General features: G+C 42.2%; 2 protein-coding genes across 2 annotated transcripts; both read left to right on the top strand.

Annotated features, from left to right (window-relative positions):
- Positions 1-209: 209 nt before the first annotated feature.
- LOC130403525 (mitochondrial pyruvate carrier 1) lies at positions 210-3619 on the top strand. The gene is made up of 5 exons (XM_056607919.1): positions 210-405; positions 958-961; positions 1142-1238; positions 1602-1734; positions 2043-3619. Exons 1-5 carry the CDS (start codon positions 335-337, stop codon positions 2065-2067), a joined length of 330 nt encoding a protein of 109 aa, XP_056463894.1. The 5' UTR covers positions 210-334; the 3' UTR covers positions 2068-3619.
- Positions 3620-3859: 240 nt separating this feature from the next.
- On the top strand, positions 3860-11397 carry LOC130403524 (KIF-binding protein-like). Its single transcript, XM_056607918.1, is given in 14 exon segments — positions 3860-4330; positions 5033-5131; positions 5443-5522; positions 5694-5752; positions 6290-6414; positions 6841-6934; positions 7832-7944; positions 8235-8314; positions 8316-8382; positions 8768-8842; positions 9694-9856; positions 10219-10393; positions 10557-10742; positions 10928-11397. Coding segments are annotated over 14 exon segments (1890 nt in total). The 5' UTR covers positions 3860-3895; the 3' UTR covers positions 11067-11397.
- The last annotated feature ends 739 nt before the right edge of the window (positions 11398-12136 follow it).

Here is a 12136-nt window from a genome sequence, read left to right as displayed (position 1 = left end):
ATCACAGGCGTCGCAGATAATCGAGCGAGCCAGTATAATTGTTTTTGTACTTTTTGTCGTAGTTCCTTGTTTAATATTACAGGTCGAATTTTATTCACCAGTTCATCTTTGCTTTAGAGGACAGCGAGCAGAGGGCAGGTGTTGAAATCCATGGCAACCACGACTCCCCCAAAAGCCACCAATGAGAGCTTTTGTTTTCACGTTGGTGTTGCGACAGTGTCGTAAAAGGCCGACGGCAGGGTGACAATTTGACCAGTTGTCCTCTAAACCGGTTTGCACGAATCTCTCTCAAACCATAAATCAGGTTTCATTTAGGCAATCGACCAACTTAATCATGGCAGGAGTAATTGCACGAAAAGCCATCGACCATGTGAGAAGCAAGGATTTCAGAGATTACTTGATGAGGTAAATGTTGATGGAAATGCTAACTAGCTGGTGTGCTATCTGTGGGTACTAGCTCTGTACACTGACAGTATTGAGATAATGTACATTACGAATTAAATCAAGCTAGCCGGCCTCCACTATACAACTTAGTAACTAAAATGGTTACTTTTAGTTAAAATCTTTCTGTGATTCTACATGAGGACTTATGGACGTATAAACATAACAGCATAGCATCCTAATCATGGTTCTATTGTTGGAAATTAGATTACTGCATTGGTGAATGGTGACAACAAAAGTGAGATTCGGATTTATTTAGAGCTTTAACCTGCATTCTCTAAACGCTCGACCTACAAGTTAAGTGCCATGCGGTAACATAGGTTTACTTGGTATGTTCATTTGAAGATTAGGATAATAATTATTCTTATCATTCCTAATGATGTTTTCCTTAGTAACAGTCAAAACAATGCAAAATCAATGGTCTGCTGTAAATGTACACTTTTGATTGTCAATGTCCCAACTGATGTATTTCTCTTGTCCTTCTGTATCTCTTTTATATTTAACTCCTATCACCAGCACCGTAAGTAACTAACTTATCTTCAGCCTTATGTTACAAAGTTAACAATTCATTAAATGCTGTTAATGAACGTGTTACTGTGTTTTAAGTATCCCATATCAGTAGTACTAGGTTTCATTGACTTAATTTATATATTTTTGTAAATCAAAGTTAATAAAAATTCTGTTTGTCTGTGTGTGACAGCATTTCTGGGGTCCAATTGCAAACTGGGGTCTTCCAATTGCGGCCATCTCTGATATGAAGAAGAGCCCAGAGATTATAAGTGGCAGAATGACCTTTGGTGAGACGCATGCACTCACCCAAACATAGAAATATGAAAAAAATAAAGCAAGAATACTTTGGAATGTGTATGGTAAATGCATTTTTATATTATTCGTTCATTGGCAAATGCAGAAGCTAATCAGGGTACACTTGACTGAAAGTTCTGTACCGAGTGTGACCAAAATCCATAAAGTATACTGTGCAAAAAGCCTTGTAGTTCGGGGCCTACCTTAACATAATTGCACATTAACATTTACTTGTATACTAGCTCCCACGGTTCATGACATATGATTTGTAGTGTATTCACTTTTCATATTTTGTGTAAACAATTGACACATAAGATAACCTTGATGGACCGTAATTATTTCTCCCTCTCTTTTAGCGTTGACCTGCTACTCGCTGCTCTTCATGCGATTCGCCTATAAGGTGCAGCCTCGCAATTGGTTGCTTTTTGCTTGCCATTTGACCAATGAATCGGCTCAGCTCATTCAGGGTGGTCGACTCATCAAATATAAGTAAGTCTTATTATTTTTTAGTTACTTTCAGAATTGTATGTATACATGTTCTTCTTGCTAACAGATGCAGCAATTAGTAATTCCCTTGGCTGTTGTCCTAGCTGCCTTTGTACTACTGTAGCATACATGTGATACTGCACTTTATATATTTAGTGTAATTAATCCAAAGATTAAAAAAGTGGGTATGAAAGTGTACATAGCATATGAGGATCATATAATATAGCACACACTGGCGGTTTTCTGTTCTTTTAATTCTCTTCTGGAAGGATTTGAAAGTAAGGTAACTAACCCAAATGTATTTATTTCAGCATGGAGAAGAAGAGGGCGTCTTAGTGGCAGCATGAAGCCTTCACGTCAGCTTCCTGCCTGGAGAGCGAGTTTCAGTGGAGGGGGCCTGCTGATTAAGGATCTACCTTGACCACCACAGTACAAAACGTAGAGCCCCTAAGAGTATTCTTTGCTGCTAGCACCGAACCCTAATGGTTCATTTTCAGCATTTAGTTGTAGTTTGGATCGTAGGATGTACTTCACAGGGATATTAACACAGACGGTTCTCAGAGTTATCAACTGTATGTCGTTTATTTTTACAACTTAAGCCACGCATCATCGTAATTGGGGAGAATGTAAATCATCACAAATGTAGCCTATACTTTGTTAGCTATGTAAAAATGTTACAATGTTCGCTCTTAAACCATCTTCAAACAAATAGTGGTTGATGATTTAAATTAAATTTTAATCTTTTAATTTATGTAATGAAAGTTCCAGAATTAATATTTTATCATGAAACCTAATGAAGGATATGAATTAAAAACAAGACGCATATTAATTTTACCCTCTAAGGTGCACTTTGTATGATGTACTACATTGTACGGTCTGCTACAATTAAATTCAGATTTTCTTCTGAGACTACTGATTATTATATGACCAAATTGTGTTTTGAAACTCGACTGGAGAAGTGTTGACTTAGTATGCTTTTTGGTGAATTATTCTACAAGGGTAATAAATTACTCAGATTATTCCACTGTCAAATGTGTATGTATATGGTCTCTGTGTACCTAAATACACTGGTACTTATATCAATGGTAATTTGCATTTGTTAAATCAAAATACTGCCCTGAAGTATGTTGAACTTTCAGTATGTTGAAAGTGGTGAAATGTTTGCCTTCACTCCGCTTAAAGAGTAGAGAGCATTATTCGTATTTGCTTTGGTAGACGGTAAAACCTCTGTGTCATGACCTAATCAGGGTTGAGGCAGAGAGGGACAAAACAAGGCCTGCAGTTTCCCTGACCTTGTCTTGAGCTATTCTCATTTACTAGCAATGACTAAACAGAATGACCTTGATCCAAGTTTTGCAGGCACTCAAAACATGCATGTGATGTTAGTGCAAAGCCTCTTAAATAAACCTCCGGCCAGGAAACAGGTTAATAATAGGTTAATAAATGGTTGCTTGTGTAGACACAACATGCCATTTTCCTCAATGAATAGGACATCCTATTTAATCCTGCTTATGTTGACCCTGCAGGGAAAATATTGAATTAGAAAAGTTGGTCTAAAGGAGAATACACATCTGAAAGCAATACAGAAGGGACAGAACATTATATCCCATTATATTTTAGACACACAGTATTGTGTTATACTGTAAGAAGGAGGCTTCCTGTGTATTTGAAACCAGATGCCAAATCTTGCCACATATTCCCTCCCTTTGATTTTAGGATTATTCAAATCATTTTAGTGCATGCAGGTTCAATATTGCTGCAATTAAGCCAAGTTCATAAACCATAACGTTATATTTTCTTAGTTAACTAAAGCAAGCTTTCTCACCTTTTTTAGAATTACAAGAGGGCAAATTCTGTCGTTAATTTAGGCAGTCAAATAAAAGTGTTTGTGTCAGTCGAATTAGAATGAAAAAACACACAAACATTAGCTATGTGACAATAATATCCAAATGATTAATGAATAATTTGTAATATCAACTTATCATTAAATCATCATGCTAAATCCGACATAATGCAGTACATTGTCGTTACATCGATATATTCGCTAATGGGACCACAGTAGTTTATGGCACCAAAACGCTTTATTGCCTCCATGATGCGCGCGCATTCTCGAACGCCCTCAAAACGTTCAACACAACAAACATGCGCAGATCCAGTTGGAAACATGGCGTCCGTGAACAGTTCAGATTGGCGAGCTATCTGTGAACAATTTACCACCGCCCTAAACTTGACTGAGGTAGAATCTCGCAAAGACCCAGAGAACGACCCATTTCGATCCAAGTACAAAGCACGGGAGATCCTCAGAGAGATATACAGTGCACTGAAGAATTTCGAGGCCACCGAGGCTGACAGTGAGACCAGCGGAGAGAGGGGCGAGGAGCAGGTTGTAGATGGAGAGAAGGATGGCCAATGTTTTTACGGAGACTCACCGGCCGGGTGGCGGGCCGCAAAGCTGGCAGCTGTGGAGTATTTCCTGGGTGTCAACCACATCGAGACGGAAGAGCTGTCTGCCGGACAGGAGCATTTGATGAATTGCATGAAACTAATAGATAAATGGAGTACCTCGTCCATGAATGTGTCTCTCGTCATCCATGTCAAGGTAATGATCGCCCTCTCTATTTGTATGGAACCTAGGCCCTACTTTTACAATAATATCTAGGTATTAATACTTTTTTTTTTTAACGTTTTTTAAATCCACTACTTGCGCCAATCAGCGACATAACATTTTCATGTTACGCATAAATGCAAACCGTTATTATTTCGTATAGGATAACGAATATACAAGGATTCATAATCTACATCAGTTTATAAAAAAAATCTGAAGGATACATTATAGATGACGGTAGACCACTACTGTACAATAACATGAGTGATAAAAGAACACGAATCTTCGGTGAAATATTTTTTTGATTGGAATAGGTTACCCTATACGTATTCGTCCCGTAAACAGCTTGAATAAATATAAATAGATCGGTTGAAGTGAAGTCTACTATATCTTCTAATGTCGATTCCGTTGCATCCATTTGTAGACCAATGGGACAAAACATGATTTTAGACTTGAATTCAAATTGTATATATGTGGAAAAAGTGACATGAAAATTGCAGTGCATTTCGGATGGGTGTTTATGTGCTAGATCTGGGGAAATATAAAAAAGCTCGAGCTTTATCTTGAAGTGAAGCCCGTTATTTCAGCAGGAGGTTTATAAACCCCATAACCACCCTTCCCCGTTACCCATCCATAGAGCACATCATTCTGCTCCCAAATCATTATTCAGCTGCTTGGTTTGGTGTTGATTGACAGAACCAACTGGGCATCCTCTGGTCAGGACGAGACGAGACGGAAACAGCAAAAGCCTTTCTGGAAACTGCAGAAGGTACCTATCTACGTTACATGAAGAAGGTAAGGCATTCATTAAAAATTGTTTGCACATTGTAAAAGAGTGCCATGGAGGTAGTCCTGGACTTTTACAGACAGTTAAATATTCAAAGGCACGAATATCAACATAAGAAAGAAAATGGAACAGTGAGTCCTTACTCGCATAATTTTTGGATGGCAGCTAATGTTACATACCTTGGTAATGTTAAACATAGTTAGGTATGACCCGGCGAAGATCAACAAATAAACCTAGAGTTGCAGTAGCCTTGTATCCAAGTTGTCTTATTAATTGTAGCTGAACTCATTATCTGCACTGCTTGTTTGTATTTGTTCAGGAAGGGAGTCCTCCGACAGACATGACGGAGTACTTCAGCACAGAAGAGAACCAACTGACGCACCAAGAGAGGACCAAGCGGTATTGGAAACGCACTGACATCCTCTATACACACTATCATTTATTTTCAGTTAAAGTGAATAGTCTAATTTTTTCTTTGTCTTCTCCACTCCCTAGTTTTTAACCTCTTTGCCCCGCTCTCTGTCTTTCTTGGCTCTCTTGCCTGTTCTCCCCTACCCTGGGTCTCTCTAGGTTTGAGTTGGCCTACACCCATACTAAGTACTACCTGGCCCAGGTCTACCAGTACCTCGGTGAGTCGTCTCTGTTGGCCGTTAGTATTACAGATCATGTGGCAATCAGTCAATCATGAACTATTAGGGGAAGTCGTTAGTCATCAGTCTTCTTCATCCCTTTTTAGAAATTGTATGTATTGTACTGAATCAATTGATTCTGTTGCCATACTTCAATGGGCATTTGACTGGTAGTTGGTAAAACAGAGCATATTAATCAGCTGAGAAATGTGATTTCGTTAATGTTGAAATATGTATGCTATTCTTCCGTAGTACTGACTGCTATAATAATTTGAAGCCTCATATACATATAGATAGATCGGTTATTAAACTGCTCTCTGCCACCTGTCCCTCGAGGTCATTCGATTTTAGAAATTATCTTAAAAGCCTCTGTCTTATTTAACCCTAATTTCCTGCAATACGAGCCATTTTAAATGATTTGGCGATAGCCTGTGTGTGTGTGATAATGACCCACAGTATGTACTAATAGTGTTCATACTAGTACTGTACTTACTCATTAGATATTGATTGATATGGACGTCTTCATTGGTCTGGCAGGTGAAACGGAGCTTTCTGCCACATACTGTCATAGCACCTTACAGAGACAGCTCCAACTGAACCAGTTCAATCCCATGGAATGGGCTCTCAACGCCGCTACGCTTTCACAGTACTACATTAACAAGGTGAGCTGCCATTACGCCAGGCGCGTTGTGAGACCTGGGCATTCAAGGCTATAGCCTCGGATCTCTTGGGATTGCTGTGCCGTTCAATAATAAAAAAACATAATAATGATAAAAATAGCCCCAGAGAGTATACTTCTTTGTGGTTGCATTACCAGCAGCCACAGAGGCAGCATTGTAGCCAGTGAAGAAATGCACAATTCTCACGAACCCCCGTTATAAAAGGACTCTAACGTCTGGGCTACAGCCCCGAATGTTTTAAATTGCTAGCGACGCTCCTGCATTACGCCATGATCTTACGTGTGTGTGTGTGTGTGTGTGTGTGTGTGTGTGTGTGTGTGTGTGTGTGTGTGTGTGGTGTGTGTGTGTGTGTGTGTGTGTGTGTGTGTGTGTGTGTGTGTGTGTGTGTGTGTGTGTGTGTGTGTGTAGGGCCTCTACATGGAAGGCCGACACTGTCTCTCTGCAGCGACCGTCATCTCAGGCCTAGCAGGAGAGGTTCCCTCCGAGGCGGCAGCGGAGGAGAGTGAGTCTACTCATTCACTAGACTCACTAGTAGTCACACAGGTCAGACTTCAGATGGATAACCTGAAGTTGGATGGCAGACAAGCCCGGACCCGGAATTTTCTTTATATTATTATTTTTTTATTTTGCAAACATATAGCTCAAGGCGGAGGTCTGTAAGCGCATAACTGGCAATCACACACTCGGCTAGCAGTATTTAAACATGCAGAGGATCTGTAAAGGCTTCAGATCAGCACAGTGTAGACTGGCCAGTGTTGAAATACACTTATTAAAATCCCCTTGTGATGTCAGCCTGCCGCACGAATGGTTAAATGAGGCGTCACTCTGCCCTTTCAGTTACTGGTTTCCAGCCGAGTCTCCGTGCCGTCACTCCCCCTAGAAGTTCTGCTACAACGTAGTAGGGCTGCTGGATCAGAGATTACTGCTACAGGGATTTGATGTGCATGCTATCAAGGAGATAGTTGGTTTTGGGAATCTTGCTGAAGGTTGCCTTAAGGTGGACTGTTGACAGTGGGGATCAAACCCAGTACCCTTTTGGGTGGGAGAGAGGAGCGGTTCTGAAGTCTCCATTTGGTAGGCCTTATTTATTTGCAGGAGTTGTCTTGCAACTTCTGCAATTTTCCAATCTTTGTGATAGTAATTGTTAGCCTTTTTTATGGAACTATTGATACAAATCTCAAATGAGTATCATGCATTCCTAATGTGCATTATCTAAAGAATCTAATATTTATTTTTCAACAAAGTCGTCGGGATGCTATTTGGATCTTGTCTATTTTGACGTGGGAGACCTGCCGCCGATGACCTCATGTGAATGCTGCACGAAAATGGGCAGAATAGCCGTCCATGATGGTGGCGTGTAGGGGACCACTGACCCGCTGTGTCCCTGGCTGTGTGGCAGGTGAGCGGGAGCAGGAGCGCAGGGACCAGCTGAGGCAGAAGAGGGCCGACATCGCCCGCTGCTGGATCAAATACTGCCTCAACCTGCTGCTGGATGCCAAGAAAGCCCTGGAGGTACTGGGCCCCCCTCGGTCATCACTAGCCTCTTCCACTCTCTGGCACATTTTACAGTTGTGTGTGTGTGTGTGTGTGTGTGTGTGTGTGTGTGTGTGTGTGTGTGTGTGTGGTGTGTGTGTGTGTGTGTGTGTGTGTGTGTGTGTGTGTGTGTGTGTGTGTGTGGTGTGTGTGTGTGTGTGTGTGTGTGTGTGTGTGTGTGTGTGGTTTTCTCTTTATGTGTGTGTGTGGGGCGGTGTTTGTATATGTGTGTGGCTGTGTGTTTTCCTCTCTTTATCTGTGTGCGACAGGACAACATTGGTGAACTGGATGGGGATCGTCAGGAGGAGTTGAAGGCAGCGAGAAGAGCGGAGGTGGAGGAGGAGGAAGAGCAGGAAGAGTGCCCTGCTCTTTGGATCTGAAGACACGTTTGACTCCATCGCCAGTCTGGAAGAGAAGGTCTGTGTCCCTTATGGTTGTTATGGAATCGTTTAAGAAGCTGTATTGACCATTCGCATCTTATACATTTATACAAAGTGGTCACTGAATTCTGGTACAGGTCTTAAAGGGGCAGTACCTTTCAGCTTCTTAATGAATCGCTGTAAGGTTTTTACTGGTAGTAGTAGTAGTGGTACTTCTATTTTTGGCTAACACTTTGCACTACTTTTCTACAGATTTCCTTGCTCATAGTAGTCATCTTTAACCTCATGGGTGAAAATGTTGCCAACAATTATGTCATTAAATTTGCACTTTCCCATATAAAGTGAAAAAGCGTTTATTTCATTGACCCACCAATAATTTTATTGTGTGTGTGTGTGTGTGTGTGTGTTTTATTTATTTTTAGGTGCAAAGTTTGACCCCATTGGACTTTACTGATGCCAGAGCTTTGTTTTTGGTGGGACAGACATATGTCACACAGGTGAGGAATGTACAACACACACGCATTTTTCAGATGGATCTTTTGAACAGTATATTTTGACCTCTTGTGGCAGCAACGAGTAAAGCGTGCTGACTAAATGCCTCACTCAATGTTTTTTTTTATACATTGGCCATTTTGATGGAATCATGATAATAAACGAACGTTGGAAGTAAACAATACATCGTAGAGTCGTAGGGCTGTCCGCAACTAAGAATTCTGTGAGTTGACTAAAAGCAATTCCCGACTATTACTAGACTATGTTCATAAATAGATGCATATTCATATTTAGGAACAGTAAGAAAAGAAGTGAAAAGTAAGAGGAATATGGTTGATTTGTGTGATAATTTGGGTATCGTTTAGGGCACGGCCGTTGTTAATTAGCCTTTAGCGTATATTAGTGTATCGCAACATACCAATGGCCCCATGGAGAGGAGTGCTGCTGCCTGACCACTCGCTTGGAAGCCCCGTATCCTCAGGCCAGCAATCTCGTCTTTAGTTTCCGGCATAAGATCGCTGTAACTCGGAACATGAAAAAAAAAAAGACTTTCAAACGACATAAGCTGGAATTGAGATGCGTGATTCCTTAAATACACAACATCCCAGTTGCTCTTTGCTGCTTACCTTCCTTCCATTTGGATGTAGCTGCACCGTGTCGGTGGAGTTCCCACCAATTTAAGTTCAACAACAATGAAACCGGGGAGACAATAGCAACAATGAAAGCACAGGCTTACAATATCAGAAAAGGTGGCTTCTCGACTCACAGAAATTGGTCACCGTAGGGTTTCTTATCACATAGGCGGGCGGCATCTCAAAGAGACTGTCTATGTGTTTGTGTGTGTGTGTGTCTGCAGGCCAAGGAGTACTTTGAGATGGATGGTTTTGTGACGGACCACATAGAGATCCTGCAGGACCACAGCGCCCTCTTCAGGGCTCTCGCTTTCTTTGAGGACGACCTGGAGCGGCGCTGCAAGATGCACAAGCGGCGGGTGGACATGCTGGAGCCCATCTGCAATGGTACCACCTGAGCACGGTTACTTGTTTACAAGTGTTTGCCGCACTTCTCTTCCCTCCTCCTCCTATGTGGAGCATCCAGGGCTTGACCTAACGGAAATATGCCCCAAAAATAGTTCGGTGTTTTACACAATATCGATAACTTTCACGTTTGGCTTATGAATTCCGAATACCATTCTAAAGCGTCAAACTGATGGTCATTACATTAAATGCGGTGCATCGCACTAAATCTTGTTTCCCCTCAAGACGTTTCAAACCTCATATTTGATCATTTTAAGGGAATGTCTTCATTTAGGGACGATAATATGGTATTATATGGTTCTGTTCCTTGTATGACTGGGTCTGAATTTCCTTTTTCACAACAGACCTGAATGGCCACTACTACCTGGTGATTCGCAGACAGCTGATGTTTGAACTGGCCGAGATATACAACGAGATGATGGACCTGAAACTGACTGTGGCCAACTGCCAGTCCGACTCGGAGACACTGGATAGCCACACCATTAAGAAGCTAAATCACCTGTGTGGTGCTTCTGCTAAGTATGTGTGTGTGTGTGTGTTTGCGTGAGAGTGCGTGTGTATGTGTTTGCGTGAGTGTGTGTGGTGTGTGTGTGTTATTTCCCAACATTCTCTCACCAAACCAAACCATGCATGAATACCGTACTCTGGATCATGTTAACCAATGTTTCGCTCTCCTCTTCAGGTTCTTTGAGATGTTCCTGGAGTCTCTGCGCTCCCCAGAAGGGAAGCTCCCAGAAGTGCTGGAGGAGGAGGTCCTGAGGCCCGCGCTGGTGGCGCGCTTCAGGGTGGCCCGGCTCTACAGTCGGGTCATCTGCCCCGTGATCAGCGATAAGCTGGAAAACCTCAACAAGTCTCTGGACCACTACAAGTAGGGACCCCTCAATAAATGTGTGTCTGGATCCACTTGATAAACATTCAGGCATTTAAGGTTTGACTTTTACACAGTCACAGTTATAGCTTAAAATGCCCAAATAAGCTAAACTAGTAAGCAAGCTAAATTTGACAGCCGGGTGTATGAAAGCTATGAGATGTCCCTGTGTTTGTGTTGCTCAGGTACGTGGCGCAGTACGGCGACGCCCACCCGGAAGCATCCGCTGCCGTGGAAACGGAGCTTGAGCTCAGCCGGGAGATGGTCAGTCTGCTGCCCATCAAAATCAACCGCCTTAAAGCACAGATGATCTCTAATAACTGATCAATGTGACCGCAACTAACTTCGACAGAGCGACTGGCTAATTTATCTTCTACAGTATTGTCAAATGTATGGCCTTGATGTGTGCAGGGTCTTTTGGCACTCTTAAACAGTCCTAATGCATCATTCATAAAAACGTGTCTTGTGGCTGCAGTGACCTCACCATCAACCAGAACACATCACTAGTGTATGCATGATCCCCATATCAATTACGTGTTTACTGCTCTGTCCTTTGAATTAATAACAATGCCCTTCATTACTTGTAAATATGTGATAAAAATGTGAATAAAGTGAACAGCAATTATAGATTGGTTTATCATATAATTTATCAAGTGAGGATGTGTCAATTTTATGTTTACATTTTGCAGGTGATCGTGTCAGAAGAAAAGCTATCGGTGCGGTATGTTGGTACAGTGAGGATGTTCATAAAACAAGTGCCAAGCGTTTACAATTGCAAAGATTACACGATGCCAGGACCTACAAACATACAGTACGGGAGGAGGGGTGGTGGGGGGGCTGTGGAAGGAGGCTATGCAGAGTCCAGGTGAACTCTGAGTCTTGAGTCTCTTGCGGAAGCAGGTGAGCGACTCTGCAGTCCTGACTTCGGCAGGGGAGCTCGTTACACTATAGCGGTGGTGGCAAAACAAGAGTTGTGACTTGTTTAATGCTCTTAGCGATGGCAGGGCCCGAGCTGAGTGTCTGTTCTGGTCCTGTGGATGATGTTCGGGGTACAGCAGGATTGGACCACTGTGGTGATGTTCGGGGTACGGCAGAGTTAATTGTTCAGTACCACACTGAGGTTCCTCACAGTCGGCGATGGAGCTACCTTTAGGAGGGGCAGTCTTTCCCATGCACAAAGCTCAATCTCGTGGAGTTTAAAGGGATACTTCACCGGCGGAGATATGAAGGTTATATGAAGTAAATAATTCTATGCATTATAAATGTGCAAAAAAAATAGAAATCGGTTCATCCTAGCCTGTGAAAAGGCAGAAAGTGTCTGGCTCAAAGGTAAGAAATCCTCAAACTACCACAGTCCATTGCGCCCGCTGCACCGCCCGCCTGTTTTCGTTTGG

This window comes from Gadus chalcogrammus, chromosome 14 (assembly GCF_026213295.1).
Source record: "Gadus chalcogrammus isolate NIFS_2021 chromosome 14, NIFS_Gcha_1.0, whole genome shotgun sequence".
Classification (NCBI taxonomy): Eukaryota; Metazoa; Chordata; class Actinopteri; order Gadiformes; family Gadidae; genus Gadus; species Gadus chalcogrammus.
The sequence above is the reverse complement of the archived record's forward strand: the minus strand, read 5'-3'. Positions and strand labels throughout refer to the sequence as shown.